The 18,042-nt window shown below is 53.6% G+C and overlaps 1 protein-coding gene across 4 annotated transcripts in view; it reads left to right on the top strand.

The window, feature by feature from the left end:
• Nucleotides 1-386: 386 nt before the first annotated feature.
• Nucleotides 387-18,042, top strand: part of NEK6 (NIMA related kinase 6) — a 95,715-nt gene continuing 78,059 nt past the window's right edge. The window contains exon 1 of one of the 4 annotated variants that reach the window (XM_063788338.1): nt 387-557. In XM_063788338.1, coding sequence (XP_063644408.1) covers nt 533-557 — 25 coding nt within the window. In that variant the 5' untranslated portion in view covers nt 387-532. Of the gene's footprint in view, nt 558-729; nt 919-1,042; nt 1,195-4,192; nt 4,406-18,042 lie in introns of those variants that run through there. The other 3 variants (XM_024345876.3, XM_003312272.7, XM_016961630.4) reach the window with 3 other exon arrangements.

Below are 18,042 nucleotides of genomic sequence, written 5' to 3'. Positions count from 1 at the left end.
CTGCGCCCAAGCAGGCAGTCAGTGTCCCTGGCTCCAGCCCTCCTGGGGTGCAGCACAGTTTTGAATGTGGAGGGGAGGCAGCAGGGGTGGAAACAGCCCAGCCAGGAGCGGCCGCTCTCGGTGCCGGGAGGAGGTGAAGTGAGAACTGAGCTGCTTGGGTCTCAGGGAGGCTCTGACTTCCAGAGGGGGCGTTCAACATTCTTTAGTGGGGACTTTTACTACTTCCAGAAACCTCTGCACATTGGCTCTTGCTGGTCCCCCGGGGGCCACAGGAAGTGGGAGCTCCAGATGAAGAGTCCCTGGCACTTTGAGGGCAGGGGGCAGGGCCTTCCCCTCATCGGAATACTCTTGGAGCCTACTTCAGTGCCTGCATTCAGCTGGTGCACAATAAGTGCTTGTTACTGTGCCAATTTCAGTATGACTAGGGCTGTGGCAGGAGCAATGCTAGGCGATGGGGAATCCGAAGACGCACAGGAGGAGTCCAAGGGTTGGCTGACTGCAGACCCTCATCGTAAGTCTAGAGCCGGAGAAGATGGGGAGACGCCGGCCTGCGCCCTGTGAGTCTGGGCCTCAGTCTTCCCATCTCTGAAATGGGGAAGGGGTTCCTCGGCCGAGCGGATCGGCCGCAGAACTCGGCGGAGTCGAGGGGTCCAGGCCCAGGAAGGACGCCGCCGGGGCGCCCCCCGCCCCTCAAGCTTGCGTGGCGGCAGCGCGCACGAGCGCTGGGGGCGGCGCGGCCCCGCGGCGGGGAGGGGCGGGCGCGCGCGCGGGCGGGTCCGCGCAGGCGGCGGCGGCGGCGGAACCGAGCTGACGGGCGTGCGGCCGCTGCGCCGCAAACTCGTGTGGGACGCACCGCTCCAGCCGCCCGCGGGCCAGCGCACCGGTCCCCCAGCGGCAGCCGAGCCCGCCCGCGCGCCGGTGAGTGGCCTGGGGCTGGGGCCGGGCCGGTGGGGCCCCGCGGCCCGGAGAAGGGCGGGGGCCGGGCGGCGGGGCCGTCACCCCCAGCCGGGCCGAGGGCGGGCGCGCGCCCACGGCTCCGCGGGGGAGAGCGGGAGGCGGGCGCGAGTGTGGCCGCGCGGGGCTGAGCGTGTCGGCGGCCGGGCGGGCGGGGGCGGCGTGTCCGCGTGTCCCGGGGTGTGCGCGTCCCCGGCGGGTGTGCGTGTGCACCCCGGAGCGTCTGGTGGCGTTGTTGGGGTGAGTGCGTGCGGGGACGCGGGCATGGCTCCCCGCTACCCACTTTCCGAGTGGGGACGACGGGCGGAGGAGTGTGCCGGGCGCCGCAGGGAGTACGTGCGGGTCTCAGGGAGTGTGTGTGTGCATTCCAAAGTGATTTGTGTGCAAGCACATGCGTGAGCCTAGAAGGGCGAAAGTGTGCCTGTGTGGGTGTGAGTATAACGAGTGTGCAGGACCGTGCGAGCGTGTTTATTACTGAGGTTGAGGGGCCGGCCCCCTTCGCGCCCACCAGGCCTTTGCACAGTGATGGCCCCCGAGCCAGGGAGCCCGTGGAGAGAGAAGCGGCCTGGCATGGGCTGGGGGTCGGGGCTGGGCCTGATCCGGGGAACCAGGGGCCGGGAGGGCAGACTCAGAGCCTGGCTGGGCCTGACAGAGGCAAAGGTCTTAGAGCCAGGCTGCGGCAGGGCCACTGGCAGGACCCTCTCTGCACACACAGGCTGGGCGAGCGGAGGCTGTGGTGGGCCCCTCGGCCGGGCACCCGAGAACGTGTGTTTTCCTAAATATCCTCCGGGCTCTCCTGTCTTTGTTCTTGTCTCTCTCCAGCCAGGCCTGGGGGGCTGACCCTAGACTTGCCTGTGTATGTGGGGGCCTCTCTGCCTGCCCTGCTAAGTAGACGGATCTTTTGATTTATTTATACCTCTCCTAGGCTCCAAGTGTGAATCCCAGGACAGTAACAAATTGATCACAGCGGGCTTGGGACACCAGCTTCCGAGGTCTGTCCTTGCAGTTTTTACTGACAGGCTTTTGTGTGTGTGCGCGCTCTCTAACTGTTGAAAATCTTTGCAGCTGAAAGTCTTAATTGCTTTAAGGCAAACTTTAGAAATTCCAGAGCTCCCTAGTTGCTCTGACTTTTCCCAATTCAGCTTGCCTTTTTTGGGGGAAAATGTCGCCTTAGTTTGGTGTACAGTACGTGCAGGCAGGTCTTGGAGGCACGTTTAAAAACCCTGTCGTTAATGGAAGAAGAATTTCATTGAAAGGGACACAGAGCCTTCTGGAAGCGCCTGCCCCGGACTCAGCGAGTTTGGACTCAGCGAGTTTGAGCTTACCGAATGAACTTTGGACGTCTTCTTTTAGCAAACAAAACCTGGAAGGAAGCAAAAAAGACCCACATTCTTTTTCTTTTTTCTCCTGAAAATGAAAAAAAGAAAACACCTTCTGGGTTTGCTGGAAATGCCCCCTCTCCTTCCCCCATCAAGGCCAAGCCCTCCCTGCGTCCCCCACCCCCAAATAAAATATGCCTGTGGGGAGCCGTGGAATGAGTCACTCCCTGGCAGAGAGCCTGACGGGCAAACATTTGGGAAGGTTCTTGCCTAACTTCCCAGAAGAAAAGGCCCAGGATTTAAAATGGTCCCTGTGGTTTGTCAGCCTCTGCTGTCCCGTCTGCTTCGGAAATGACTAAAAAGTAGTTTGTATCTCCACAAAATAAAGTCTCAGACTGAAGGCCTTAGACCCAGGTTGGTCTGGATTTAGAGCTGTTTGGGTTTCCAGAAATGGAGCGCCTGGCTTTAACTGGTGGCATTTCTGGTGGGTTTGAACAAGGGCAGAGGAGGGAAATGGGGAGGAAGTTCCCTTTTGCGGAGCAGAAGGGGCTGTGTGCTGGGAGCCGTTCTAGGGGGTGTGAATCTCCCGTTGGTCTTCTGTGACAGAAAATGCTTTTGGTTTTGTGCACAAGGAAACTGAGGCACACGGGGGTCAAGCCTGTGTCCTGGGGCAGCTGAGAGGAGGTGGGGGCAGAATCCGAAGTCACCTGCCCAGCCTCACAGCCTTTCCTCTTTCCATGCACTTGGGATATGGTATTTGACTGGCTAAGGTGCACAGACCTAGTGCTGAGTACTTTAGCACACATCCGTTCATTTTCTGCTCATCGTAGATAGGGTTTATTATCCCCATTTCACAAATGATAAAACTGAGGTTCAGAGACATGACTTGCATAATTTCGTTAAAGTAGCACCACGATAGATGGTCCCCATTTATTTTTATTTATTTATTTATTTATTTTTGAGACAGAGTCTCACTCTGTTGCCCAGGCTGGAGTACAGTGGCGCAATCTCAGCTCCCTGCACCCTCTGCCTCCTGGGTTCAAGTGAGCCTCCTGCCTCAGCCTCCTCCTGAGTAGCTGGGATTATAGGCAGGTGCCACCACGCCCAGATAATTTTTGTATTTTTAGTAGAGATGGGGTTTCACTGTGTTGGCCAGGCAGGCTGGTCTCGAACTCCTGACCTCAGGTGATCCGCCCGCCTTGGCCTCCCAAAGTGCTGGAATTACATGCATGAGCCACCATGCCCGGCCATGTCCCCATTTACTGAGGATATACTGTGTGCTAGGTCTGGTGCTGTATTTTACCCAGTCCACTCACCAACACTAAGATGGAAGCTGTCACGATGCCCATTTACAGATGAGGAAACTGGGGCACAGAGAGATGAGAGAATGCGCCAAAGACCATGTGCTAATACGCAGCAGAGCTGGATTTGAACCCAGGCTTGTCTGAGCAGAGCCCATGGTCTCCCCACTGTACTAGGAAGGTAGCAGGCACTGTGGGCTGGATGCCTGGCCTGTGCTGAGGTTCAGTGTCGTTTTCCTGATCTTACAGAGAGGGAGGTTAAGTAACTTGGGAAGGGTCATAAACCCACAAATGGCAGAGTCGGGATTCGAACCCATGTCTCTGATTCCAGAGTTCCTCACCTTAAACCACATCTGGCTGCCTTTGTCGTGCTTTGCTCCTGTTGCATGCTGCAAAGCCAAGTAGGTTAAGACAGGCTAGGTTCCTGCAGGGCTGGGTTGCCCGAGACCTGGGAGAGGTCTTCCAGAAGGCACTGCTGGCCTTCCTCGCCCAGGGCCAGAGCTACTGGAGAGAAAGGGCTGCCGTTCACATTTTTTCTTTTCTTTAAGTGCCCCAGATACTTTTCATAAGGGAAGTGTCAAAACAATTGTCAAAAGGAGAAGAATATTTCCTTCCTCTTCTCAGGCTAGACCAAGCAAGGGAGTTGGAGGGTGGAGAGTGGAGGGACCTGGTGAATCATCCAAGATTAAATACGGGCAGGCACTGCCAGGCTTGTGTGGAGATGAGGCTGGGACACTGTTCGCAGGAAGAGTCCGGTGTTCTGGCCCCCTGATGTCACCTTCACGGGCCTGACTCACAGTCCTAAATATCTGACAGCGAGATCACTTGTAGGTAGGCTTCTTGTCACTTGTCATTTAAGTCCCCTGCCTGCCTTTTTTCCCTGCTCATTTCCATTTCGATCACGGCTTCTACTACATGTGCTTGAAATGAATGTTGTGTGTGAGGACCTGTGTGGTTTGGGCCATGTTGTGCCCCCCTGCCAGTGTCCTTCGGTGTTGAAAGGAAAAGGTATTTCTCTCCCTTCCATGTATGTTCTGCAAATTGATGAACATTTGCAAATTGCTTTGAGATGCGTTAATTTAAGGTGTGAAATAATAGATCTTGTGCGAAGGCTCAGCCACATTTCTGGCATTGATGGATTTTTCTCCCGTCTGGCCTGTGATTTGGGGAGGTAAAAATAGTCCTTTTTTCCACATTTTTATCTTTTTTTTTTTTTTGCTGACATCATTCTTAGGAAGTGGTGTGCACATGCCGTGGAACTTTACATGGAACATGGAGCTTTGGGGAGCAGGAGTGCTCTTGGAGTGAGGGGTGGTCTGCGGTGGCCCAGGCACCCCCTGGCTGTCTGTGAGATGGCTTTGAAATGAGCAGGCACTGTTGAGGGCCTCAGTGGCTTTTTGGTATTTGGCTGTCTTTTCACTTATGACTCTTGGGTAATGGCAAGATAACTTTTGGGGAAAATGTTAGTTTAAAAAGAAAAAAAATCAGGCCAGCACTTTCACTCATTCCTGTCTGAGCTGGTCCCTTCCTTTGGCCAAAGCTGAACTAAACCAATGGCCTTCTCAGACTCGACTTCCAGACAGAGGAGCCGACATTGGGGCAAATCAGTTGGTGGTGTAATTTCCTGTGACGTTAACTTTGGGAACTTGAACTTGGAGTGGGAGCTAGCATTTTGACATCTGTCCCTCTAACAGGACTTGCTTGTGTGGAAACAGACCCCCACATACACGGCTGCGCCATTGTCTCCAATTCTGGATTTTTCCACAGATGACTTCTCGGGTGGTCTGGTGGTAAAGGCACAGGTCTTCTAGCCAGGCCTTCTTGGCCTCCAGCAAGGGCAGGATCACAGCACCCCATCAGACCTGACTGGCCACCGCCACTGTAGCTGTGGCTGGGCGAGTGGGGGGGGCCATGGGAATTGAAAGATGGGGTGGCCGAGATCTGAAATGCATTCAGTTGCAATGGCCTGGATCTGCACGGAGCCGTTCTTTCTTTCTCTTAGACATCTGCGTGGTGGTGACCTCATAGAAAAGAAAAAAGGGGCTTTATGTAGGAATTCCATAGAGTGTGAAGGAATTTGGACAGGGGAAGGGGGAGGGAAGTTGCCATTCAGAGCCTGCAGTGCCTGCATTTTCCCCGAATTGTTTAACCCTCATGCTTCAGAATTAGGCTGAGGTTTGCGGGGTGGGTCTTGTTGACCTGGGTGAACAGAGATCCCTTTAAGAAGAACTTCTCCATGTTCCAGAGGCGCGTTCTTACTGCAGGTGAGTGGCAGTATGGAAATTAGTCCACAGGCCCCTTCTCGAATGCCTGCCCTCTCTTGTTCCTTGTCCTCAACGTCTTTGAAACTTGGGCTTGTTGGGAAGACACCTGCAAAAGGATGGATGCACATGACCTTCAGCTCTAATGAATCAAGCTACTGATGAGGAATTCACTGGGCTCCCAATCCAGAGAGCTTCGCACACACCCACTGGGGTTGAGACGAGCACTGGGTTTATTTATTGTGGACTTTTGGAGTCTGAAGGACTCTTGCCACCCATCTGTTTCACGGAACAGAACCTGAGGCTCAGAGGGAGCAAGGCGCTCCCCCACAGCCGCATTGAGAGCCTGAGCCTGGGCACCCGATGGAGTGAATGAGGCTGGAGTCCCAGACCTGCCTCTCATGAGCATGTCGCCCACTGAGCCTCAGCGTCATCATCTGGAAAACAGGGATGATATTATGACCTCAGAAGCTTCGGGGGAGGAACTAAGTGAAATAATGCATTTCAGATGCTCAGCGCCTTTTAAGTGCTTGATGCTCATTCCCCAAGATTACATGAGAGACATGGAAAATCTTTAATGACCAAGGACCCACCCAGGGTCACTCAGCCGGGACTCTTGGTCCGTGGCCCAGAGTGTCTCCAGTGCCCCTGCATTGAGGCCCTAAACAAGGCCAGAAGCAGGTGCCGGGGACCCCTCTGGATTCCACCAGAGCACCTTCCTAGGATCATGGCTCCCAAAACGGAAGGGAAGGAGACAGCGCAGTTTGCAAAGAGGCAGGATTTAAGCACCAGGGTGGCCCTGTGGCGCCTCAGGAAAACGTTTGCCTGTCAGTATCTGCTCTCGTTCCCACCTGTCCCCACAAGGCGAGGCCATAAGTCCTCGGCGTGGCATTGGAGGGTCTCTGAAGGCCCTGAGAGCTGTGTCAGCCACGGTGTGTTATGAAGCAAGGCAGATGTTTTGTTAATTATTTACACAGCGTTGGCCCCGCAGAGGACCACGCTGACAGAAGCGGCTGTCACAGGCCTGGCCGTGGGGCAGAAGTGAGCAGCCCTCTTCCCCTGGCAGTCCTCCTGAAAAGGTCTGCATGGCAAGGCCTGAGGGAGTCCTGCATATTTTGTGCCCCCGCCCCCCAAAGCCATTTGGGTTTCCCTTAAACTGGCTTGTTTTCCTGAGCCGGTGGAGAGATCCTTGTCCTCCGGAAGTGGCTATCGCTCTGGGGCGGCTTCTCTGCCAGCTCGTCACACCCTAGACCCAGCTGTAGTCTGTGTGGTGGGAGAGGGTGTCACCAGGCTCTGGAGGTCCACTCCTCTGTAGTCACCTCATGCAAGGAGGGCTTCACAGGGGCCCAGCCTCTACTCCCTCATCCGGAAAACGGGCCAGTAACACCAGGCACCAGCCCCGTGATCCTCAGGCACCCTTGGGGGTGATCTGCCTTAGAAATTCAACTTTAGGATTAGAATTCTGCTAAGAGGTACCATGTGACAAAAAAGGTAGTGTAAAAATCACAAAGACCAGGACAGGCTCATGCCTGTAATCCCAGCACTTTGAGAGGCCGAGGCGGGCAGATCACTTGAGGTCAGGAGTTTGAGACCAGCCCAGCCAACATGGCAAAACCCCGTCGCTACTAAAAATACGAAAAATTAGCTGGGCGTGGTGGTGGACACCTTTAATCCCAGCTACTCGGGAGCCTGAGGAGCCTGAGGCGTGAGAATCACTTGAACCTGGGAGACAGAGGCTGCAGTGAGCTGAGATTGTGCCACTGCACTCCAGCCTAGGCAACAGAGCGAGACTCTGTATCAAAAAAAAAAAAAAAAAGAGTTCTGCAAAGAATGGCACCTGGCATCAGAGCTTTCCCTGAAAGGCCACTAAGGATGAGGAACGTGAGCTCCGGGGAGGCGAAGGGGGCAAAGCCACCTGCCTGTTGCCTGTTTTACATAAGGAGGTTTTGCATAGGAGTCATTTTAAGATACATGAAATAGCCAGAATAGATAAATCCACATAGACCTAAAGCAGATTGGTGGTTTCCAGGGCCTTTGGGGAGGGGAGACTGGAGAGCGACTGATTAAGGGACATGGGTTTTTATTGGGGTGACGCAGATGTTTTGGAACCGGATGAAGGTGGTGGTTGCACAACATTGTGATTGTAATACATCCCATCCAGCGGTTTGCTTTAAAATGGTTAAATATATCTGAGAAAAATGTTAAACATAAAAGTTTTGGCCAGGCACGGTGGCTCACGCCTGTAATCCCAGCAGTTTGGGAGGCCGAGGCAGGGGGATCACGAGCTCAGGAGTTTGAGACCAGCCTGACCAATGTGGTGAAACCCCATCTCTACTAAAAATACAAAAATTAGCTGGGCGTGGTGGCGTGTGCCTGTAATCCCAGCTACTCAGGAGGCTGAGGCAGGAGAATCACTTGAACCCAGGAGGCGGAGGTTGCAGTGAGCCGAGATGGCGCCACTGCACTCCAGCTTGGGCAATAGAGTGAGACTCCGTCTCAAAAAAAAAAAAGACAAGTTTGTCTTGCTTTAAAAAAAAAAATACCTCTCCTTTTACAGATGGCGACACTGAGGCCCAGAGAGACATCATGACCAGCCTCAGGTCCCACATGCAGCCTGCTGCTCTGTAGCCTAAATCAGATCACTGTCCCAGCTTTCAGGTCAAGGCTCTGGTTGTGACACCTGGGCCTGGACTGCGGGTGAAAAGTTTTGATGCAAAAACACAGACCGTCCATTGTCTTATGGGCTAAGTGGACTCCCTTCTGCTAACCAGAGATGCTTGTGCTGGCTGGTGTGTGGCACGTTATCTCATTCTTTCATGACGTATGTCCGGATGGAAGTCCTGGGTCAGGCATTGTGCTGGGAGCCCACGCAAAGACCCTCTAACAGCCCCACCCATTGGCCTCTCACCACCTGGTGGGGACAGAGGCTGTCACAACCCCTTCTTAGGTGCTCTTGATCAATTTGCAGGTGGCATCCTTTGGGATGTAGTCTCTGGGGAAGTAGGAGAGCTTCCGGCAGTGAGGGGTGTTTGAACCCACCTGGAGGGAGACGTGGGGTTTGCCAGAGGGCTGAGAGGGCTGGGGTGAAGGGCAGGTAGACCCCAAGGTGGAGAGGCAGGTGGGGCCGGGGGGTGAGAGGTGGGGCTGTGGAACTTCCTCCTGCTTCCTTGGCCTTTGCTCCTGTCGGTAGATGGCCTTACCAGGCACTTACTGTGGGCCATGTTCTAATCTAACCCTTAACCTGAGGGAACTCACTTCATCCTCCCAGTGATGCCGTGATGTGGGTATCGTTATGCCCATTTTATAGATGAGGAAACAGAGACCCAGAGAGTCCAGGATCTGTGGTGCTTGACGAGCATCAGCCTGAGTGCTGTGAGGACACCCACAGCATGGGGGTCTGAGCTGAAAATCGGAGGACAGAGGCTGCCCTCCGGAAGTGACCAGGATGTGCCCTCAGGAAGTGACCAGCTGCCCAGCTCAGGACCTGTGTGAGGGCCCCCAGGCAGCTGGAAGGAACAGTGTGCACCCAGGTACCATGCCAGGGCCCCTGAGCATCCGTCTTGTCATCGCATAGTTGTAACCTGCCTCACAGACTGAACATGCACTCTAGAAGGGGGTGGGACTTGGTCTGTGGACCACAACAGTGTTCTCCATGGCCAGCATTGTGCCTGGCATGTAGGAGGAGCTCAATTAATATTTGTTGAGTGAATGGGAAGTTTTAAGTAGGCACGCGGCCGGATCCTTGGAGAATGTTTATATGGAGTGAACGAATCTGTTAGCAAACATTCCTCACTCCCCTCAGTGGGCTGTGCAGGGCTGTGTTGAGCTGAGCTGGCCTTTCCCTGGGAGAAGAGTTTTCTTAGAGAAATGCTCATCCTCGAATTATTCCAATGAGGAGGAACCTAAGCCCAGAAGGGCTCTACCTCCCAGAGTTACAGGCTCTCCTTCCTATGCCCCTTCCCTGCCGAGGCAGCTCCCACATGTCTGCATAGGAGGGCTTTGGGTTGGAATGGGTCAGTGCTGTGTCTTAAAGCTGCATTTTCTACCAAGCACACACTTTGTTTAGAGGGCATATCTTTTGGGGTTGCTTTGAGGAAAGGCTAACCAAGCCACCTCTGAGCACAGACATGACTTTTCGGCAAATGAGCAGGACCCCAGATTCCACCCCATCTTAGAAAGTAGGAAAGCCAGCATTGAAAGAGGAAAGATTCCGTAGCTGATGTGGCCTTGGCGGGCCACCAGGGTGGGTGCCCAGATGGCAGGATCACTGGGCACCACATGGCACACAGAAGAGAGCAAAGGAGAGGGAGACCGCCCCTGGGCTTGGCGGGTCCGGTCGAGTCCGCCTGGATTCAGTTACACCAGGACCTCGAGTGGGCACGGCGTGCCGGACTGAGTCAGTGTGTGTACATTTCCTTTGTTCGTCTCCTCCAGGAATGTAGTGGCCTTTTGTGTGTATTTTAAATGCCAGCCTCCTTACCTAACCCAAGAGGAAATGAGGACTGGGTTTTTGTCTGTGCAGACGCTGGGACAAGTGTGGGAGCCGCCTGCTCTTGGAGCCAGCCTAGTGGTGACAGCGTGGCATTTGGAAAACATTCTGTGGTTTTCTCCAAGGGGTGATGGGCACACCAGGTGCTGGGCCGCCCCTGAGCTGGCCACTGGGACCCTGAAATGAGGAAGCCCCGTGACCAGGTTTCATGATGCCATCCAGCAAGGGACAGCTGAGCACCACACGCCTTCTTGGCCCCTGGGGAAACACACAGGAATCAGATGAGGTCCCTGCCCCGTCTTCCTGGGGAAACATGCAGAGAAAGTACTTGTACTCTGAGCTAACACCTTTCACTCGCACAGACCTTTTTGGTGTTCTGTGTCTTCAGACATTGATCACCTGTAGGTGAGACACATCATGGCCCCACTTTCCAAACTCCCAAACGGGCTGTGATCTGTAGAAGTATTTAGTGCCATTCAGGGACAGGAGAGATGGTTTGGAAGATGCTGTCTGCTGTGCGAAGTCTCTGGATGCTCAAATGGCTTATGGGGTGGCATCTTTGAAATTACCCAGTCCTGAAAATTTCAGGACATATGGTCACTGTGATGTGCTAATGTTAGCAATTGAGATATTTAATGACCCAGAAAAACCCCTTTTCCTACCCAGTGCAGGTTACTGGAGAGCCTTTATTTCTCAGGAGGAGGGTCTTACACAGTGTAATTTGGACCAGCAGATAGGGAGTCATTATCCCTCATTCATTTATTAGCTAATTAAGTGGTTTATCTGGTCACACATTTACTCCTTCAATTGCCATTCATCCAGCACTGTTTGCTGATGTACCTGGCCTGGTGCTGGGTACTAGGGGCGGAATGAAACAGAACAAATATGACTGAGTCCCTACTGTGTGCCAGCCCATAGGGTGTGCTGTGTGCCACAGGTGAATGCATTCACTTCCCAGTGGACATTTAACAGCCACCTACTGTGTGCAGACTCATGGAGATGCAGAAATGCAAATGGCACAGTCCGTAGTGGTTTGGACACTTGTGGTGTTTTGATGGGGTCTTTAGTCCTGGCTCTCTCTCTGCTTGCTGTGATATACCCAGTCAGCCACTGTTCACAGGCCACGTGGTGACGTCCCCAGAATGAACCAGAAACAATCCAGATGCCCCAGGAACCGACGTGAGAACAAGGCATCCCCTTCACACGTTGTGTCTCAGTTCAGCGTCTTGCCACCACCCAGCATTTTGAGACAGAATGTGAGATCGCGTGGTTGGCTAAATACATAAATATTTTATGTCTCGATATTCTGAAAATGAAGCCCAAATGCACAGAACTGCAGCACATCAGTGCTATAGATCATATGTTATAATAATCTGATGACATGTTGTTTAAATATTTATGGACTGATGCGACATGACAATGGGGAGAGAGGAGGCTCGGAGCAGAGTCTCGGCAGATGCGGGAAGGAGGGAGCAGATTCCTGTGATCCCGAGAAGCGTCACAGGACACCTGAGTTTCTGATGTGATGTTTTGGGGTTTTATGACAAAAACAGTGGCTGACATTTATTGAGCGCTTGCCAAGCGCTGTACCCTTCACTGATACCATGTCATTGAATCATCACAGCATCCCCAGATGGTGGGGCTCTTATTAACCCCAAGTTACAGAGGGGAAACTGAAGCCCAGGGCAAGTCAGTGGTCCACCCCAGACCCCACAGCTAGTGAGTGGCCCAGGAGCAAATCCAGGCTGACCCCATTCTGCATTCTAGCTCTTAATTACTGTGCCGTGCTACTCTAGGGGTGACAGGTCATATCCGAAAACCCCCCACCCCTGCCTGGGTGACCCCTTGCTTGGTGCTAACTGGACTTTTTTTTTTTTGAGATGGAGTTTCACTCTTGTCACCCAGGCTGGAGTGCAATGGCACGATCTTGGCTTACCGCAACCTCTGCCTCCCGGGTTCAAGCAATTCTCCTGCCGCAGCCTCCCAAGTAGCTGAGATTACGGGCACCCACCACCACGCCCAGCTAATTTTTTTTTGTATTTTTAGTAGAGATGGGTTTCACCATGTTGGCCAGGCTGGTCTCGAACTCCTGACCTCAAGTGATCCGCCTGCCTCGGTGGACTTTCTAAATCACAGGAAAGGAAGGCGATGTCTGTAAAATGTCGGATGGGATTGGAAGGCACAAGGAATGAATAGCTTAGGAGGGGCAGGGAGTCGTGTGGAAGGGCCACTGCAGCCCGGTGCCTGGCACATAGTAGGTGCTCAGGAAATGTGGTTCTTGAGCCTCTGCCCTTCTCTTTGTTGTTGGTTTTGCAGAGTCGTTAAGGGAGTTTACTGCAGACTGTCCCCCATATAAGTGTCCTGTGGCCCCTGAGCCTTTGCCTCAGCCTCTCTCTCTCCCTGCAGTGCCCTGGGAGGAATCAACTGACAGCCCTTTCAGTCTCCCACAGTCCAGCCAGTTAAATGAAGGTGTTCCCCTTTTATAGAGGAGTCTCCTAGAGCCAACCGCAGCATCCCTGCCTTTGGGAGCCACCTGGAATGTGCCAGCTGCAGTAGCCGTTCCTTCCACGCCCCCCACCATGCTGTCTGTGGGGCTTGCCACTGAGTGCTCCATCTCCCCATGTGCTCCATCCCCCGGCATCTGCTGCCATTGGTCCTGCCTGTTGCATTACTTCTCTGTGCCCTGGAGCCCCTCAAGCACAGAGGCCTCGAAAGGTTGATCAGACATCCTCAGCACCTGGAGTGGGGCCTGGCACACAAGACGGCAATGAACAGCCAACCCTAGAAGTTCAACCCACAAGACCTGCAGGGCGGGGGCTGAGTGTCCAAGAAGCCTCTTGGGAAGGGATGGTCTTAGACCTAGTGGTGTCTTCCCATTCTGCAGGGGCCTAGGGATGTCCCCAGGTCCCCAGAGTGGGAGGGGAAGGGTCAGAAGTCCATGGAAATAAAACACAGGGCCAGCTACAAAATTTGTGGGGCCCAGTGCAAAATGAAACTGCAAGTTCCCTTGTTCAAAAAGCAGTAAAAAAAAAAAACAAAAAAGTTTTTTCCTTTCCTTTGCAATCTCTTTCCATCTGTCATGATGTTTTTTGTTTGCTATTTAATGTCTCACTCCCTGGACACAAGATACTTTCAGGGTGAGTGCAGACCTCACAGGTGTGGGCACACCTGCCCCCGACCCTCCTGCCTGCATCCAGGCCCCTGCTGCAGGTAGCGGGTGGCAGAGGTTGCTGGGTGCGGGAGCAGGCAGCTGAATACCTGTCCTGGGGAGGCAGCTGAGACTCTGTGCTGCCAGCATGTGCTCCATTATTCCACCAGACTCCACTTAACACAGATTCAAAGATGACATGAAGCATTTCAGGACAGTGAAAGCACAGCATGAAGCCCTACGCTTGGGGCTCCCTTCTTAGGGCAGGGCCAGGTCACCTGGACATGAAGCCAGCCTGATGGGAGGGGCCATGGCACCCACACACACATTTCACACAGAGCAAGGGCCTTATGTTGGTTCTCTCCACAGAGCTGGGGCCAGATCTGATTTGAAGGGAAAGTTCTGTATTAAGCACTGTCTGCAGACTGCTGGCCCAGCAGGTTAGTCGGCCAGCCAGGGGCTCTCCCTCTTCATCCGGAGCCTCTGGTGCCAAAGACACACCGTGGTCAGCCCTCCCTGACTTAATCTCTCACACCATTGCCAGAGATTGTTGCACTAACAAACCCAACCCCTCTGACTTCCACTCCTTGAGTGACAAGGGTCAGAAATCAAGTGGCGTGGTTGCCAACCTTCTCACTCAGGAACAGCGCCAAACACGTGGTGCCCCAGAGATCAGAGAGGGTGAGGAGCTTGGATTCCACCAGCCGTCACGCTGTTCCCAGCCCCATAATGGGGAGGCTCAGCACCCACAGGGAGTGATGTCTGGTTACTCTGAAAACATGGACAAGGAGGCTCAGGTGAGGGGTACTTACTTAGTACCCACTGTGCACCGGAGACCCGGCCAAGTACTTTCCGTGTGTTGCCTTCGTTAATCCTCGTGACAACTTTGAGCTGATCCTGTTTTTCAGATGAAGTTAACTGAGGCTCAGAGAATGAAGCTGCCAGTCCAAAGCCATAAACCACACACTTTGGAAACTGAGATTTGAACCCAGGCCCGGCTGGCCCCAGAGTTAGTGCTCTCTGCACATGAATCCCAGGCACACTGGCTGGCTGAGGTCCCTCCCCGGCTGGGCCTCTTGCCCCCACTGTCTGCTGCATCTGCATCTGCAGGACAGGGGCCAGACCTCAGCGCTGCTGCCTGTCCACTCCTGCCCCTGAGCAGTCCATCCTTGTTCTTGGCAGGGAGCAGATCTCAGGGCCACAGCTCCAGCTTTTCTCCTGCAAGGCCTGGCCAGCTCTGTGGCTGTACTTAGGCCCATAGAGACAGGTGGCAGCGGCAGAGTTAGGCACACCTGGCCGTGAGTCACACCCACCTTGTGCTCCCCGTGTCTCTTGGGCTTGTCACCGCCCACTCAGGCCTCTGTTTTCCCATTTGTGGAGCAAGGGGTAATAGCAGTTCCTGTCTCTGGGGCAGTTTTCCCAGTCTATTGTGGTAAGGGTGTATAGTCCTCAGTTCCACGCCAGGCCCAGAAGAGGCCTTTGATACTCTGTGTTGATGGTAAACGACATGGTATGGGGTGAGATCGGAGCTTGGTGGCCCCTGTGACGCTCTGGGGAGCGCTTCCCCAGGCCACAGGGCAGGCTCTCAGTCCAGAGCTGCCCTCCCTAAGGAATTCATCCCTTCCTTGTTTTCTTTGTTCATTCATTTCATCCCACAGATCCAGGCGCTCTGCTGAGATACAGTAATGAGCCCCAGGCATGAAGTCCCTGCCTGCACAGGGCTGGTGGTGTGGTTCCTAAACAAGAAACCGATGCAGGGTTCCTGGCCAGGCAGTGCTGGGGAGAGGTAGCTGGGACAGCGTGGTGGCCCATGGCTGCCACAAAGAATGGAGTTCCTTCAATCTCTTTCTTCCATTAAAGGGCAATCCCTGGGGATTTAACATGCTGCCTTTCGTGTGAGGTCCCAGCACTCCCAGCGTCCTGGGAAGGCCTCATCGGGCTTTGCTTTGCTTCAAGGTGTCTTTGAGAAATCAGTTTTTCCAGTTGCAATGTGGGAGTTTTCCCCAGGCTCTCCTGAGACTCACAACCGCTCCCCCTAACGCTGCTGGTCATGGAGACCCACCTGGGCCAGGCCCTGGTCACATGTGATCGCATCGACTTCTCTTCGTGACCTTGAGAGTCAGGTCCTATTAATTCATTTTACAGATGAGGAAAGGGAGGCTGAGTGAGGCTGCATCATTTGCTGAGGAGCACAGTGTGCCCACTGCCAAGTCAGGATTTGAACCCACGCCCGTGGCTTCCAGACCACACTATCGGAACCACTCTGCCCTAGTGTGAATGGATGTTTTTTTAATTCTTGGCAGCAGAAAAACCAAAGATTCTGCTCAAAGCAGTAGACTCTCAGCGGCCCATGTGTCAGGGCTGTGCTGGGTGCTGCAGGAGAGCTCTGCAGAGAAGAATAGAGAAAGACTGTTGGTGCTAAAATTGGCCTGAAAAATGACCATTTCCGCGTGAGCCAGGGTTGTGTTGACTCCTTGCTCCAAGGCTGTGAGGTGTGTGGGGTTAGGTTCATGAGACAGATGAGGAAGTGGAGGCTCAGAGAGGCTGTGTGGCTTGCCGAGGTCACACAGCCCCGGGTGGCCTTATTCCACATCCACCTGCTCTGTCTGCCATTATCCATGGTGGTCTCCAGACTAGCTTGGGCCTCCCCAACATCCTGCATTTGGATAAACTGAGGCCTAAAGAACAATTCAGGGCTTGATCCCGAACGGGGGAGGGGACGGAACCCTTTGCATGCTTGTGGAAATGGACACTCATTCCACAGCGAAACTGCCTTCAAAATGCCACTGATTCTCAGGGCTGGAGAAGACTTAAGAAATGACAGCGGGCAGTCAGGGCACGTGTGTCTGTGACAGCAGAGGGGCCCGTATCCACCCTTCCTGGGACCGACAGCCAGGGTGATGGGGTTTTATAGCATCTGGAACAGGCAAGCCTTTTATAAGAAAATGTTTCCAAAGTTGTCCCGTCCCACCGTTGGCAAGCAGTCCTTAAACGGCAAAGAAACAGCCGTGCTCCGCATTCACGAAATGGTGAGCTGGCATTTAGGCCATTTATTTAAAGCGGGAGTTGAGGAGGCTAAAGACTTCAGTTCTGAGCGGCGGCTCGCAGCCTCGCTGCAGCAGGGGAGCGTAATCTTCAGGGTTTTCTTCCCATTTACGGGTTTTTTTGTTGTTGTTGTATATTTGTAAAATGAGGCTTCTGCTGGCAAAAGCAGGTTTTAGCGAGTGCGGCGGCTCTTCCAGGACCTAATAAGGCCCCAACGGAGGGTGAATTCCAGCAACACTTTCCTTCCCCACATGGCCCCCCCATTCCGTCTTGCCTCATACACTTTGGGCACAGGGTACCATTCATCTTGCTTCCCATTAATGGAATTACCGCCATCACTTCTGTGGGATGAGATGGGCCCTTTGGAACTGTCTTGGGGACAGAGGCAGGATTGGCCGCCAGGCAGTTTTGCTTAGAAGGGAAGGGAAAGAAAGAGAGGGAGAGAAAACTCTTACAAATGGATGCTTCCTTGGGTGGTAAAGATCCTTGGCCATGGAGGACAGAGGCCGCAGGGTCCATCCAATCTGCTTCCTGCGCATGTCCCGTGTGAGCCTCGCTGTGGCAGGGCATGTGATGGCCCCAGTGGCAGATGTGAACGGGGCTTGACACCTGTGTACCACAGCCCCTTGACTTCAGAAGAAGGGAAGGAGGGACCCAGCATTTATGGGCTGCTGACAGATGCCTGGCACTGTGCTGGCCAAAATTTGGGAAGTGGTATCTCTGTCCTCTTTTTTAGATGAAACAGCAGAGTCCCAGAGAGTGTAGACACTTGCTTTGAGTCACACAGCTCATGAGCAGTAGCACTGAAGTTTGAACCTCAGTCTGTCCATTTTCATGGAGGACCAGCAGTGCCCCTCCTTGAGGCTCCAGAAGCAGCAGAATGTGGACTCACAGTCCGGGTACCTGTCAACAGCCTGTCCCAGCATCACCTCCCAATTCCCCAAGAAAGTGAGCAGACATCTGGAGGGTTTTTGCTTTCATGTAAGAATGCTGATCGAGGACAATGCTGAATATCATGTATTCCACCTGGACATCTGATAGAATTTCAGGGGTCTGGGATCCTGAGAATGAGGGAGGGAGGTTGGGAGCTGACCGGTCTGACGCACTGTGCTTGCCATTCTGCATGTCCATTTGTAGCAAGGCTGGCAATCATTGTCCTCTCCAGTGCCGGCTCTGATAGATTGATAGGGGCTGCCTGAGATGCCATGTTGAGAAGGCTTTGGAGACTGGCATTGATTAGCAATGTCTGCTGTGTGCACAGGAATGAAAAGATGGGTGTGAAAAGGACCAGACCTAACTTAGTACAATTCTTAACCTGAGCAGGGACCCCAGGGGCACGAGCTCTGCTTAGTTCTTGTGATTAGTTCATCGTGTGCCTCACCACACTTCCATCCCAGTAAACTCCAGGAGGGTGAGACTGTGCACAGCACACAGTGGGAATTCCACAGATAACAGAAGGAAGGATTGATGAAGGCTCTGCAGCCCCCAAAGAGCCAACAGTTGGAATCCTACAGTGAATGTTTTT

Source organism: Pan troglodytes, chromosome 11 (genome assembly GCF_028858775.2).
Source record: "Pan troglodytes isolate AG18354 chromosome 11, NHGRI_mPanTro3-v2.0_pri, whole genome shotgun sequence".
NCBI lineage: Eukaryota > Metazoa > Chordata > Mammalia > Primates > Hominidae > Pan > Pan troglodytes.
This window is presented reverse-complemented; position numbering and strand designations above follow the sequence as displayed.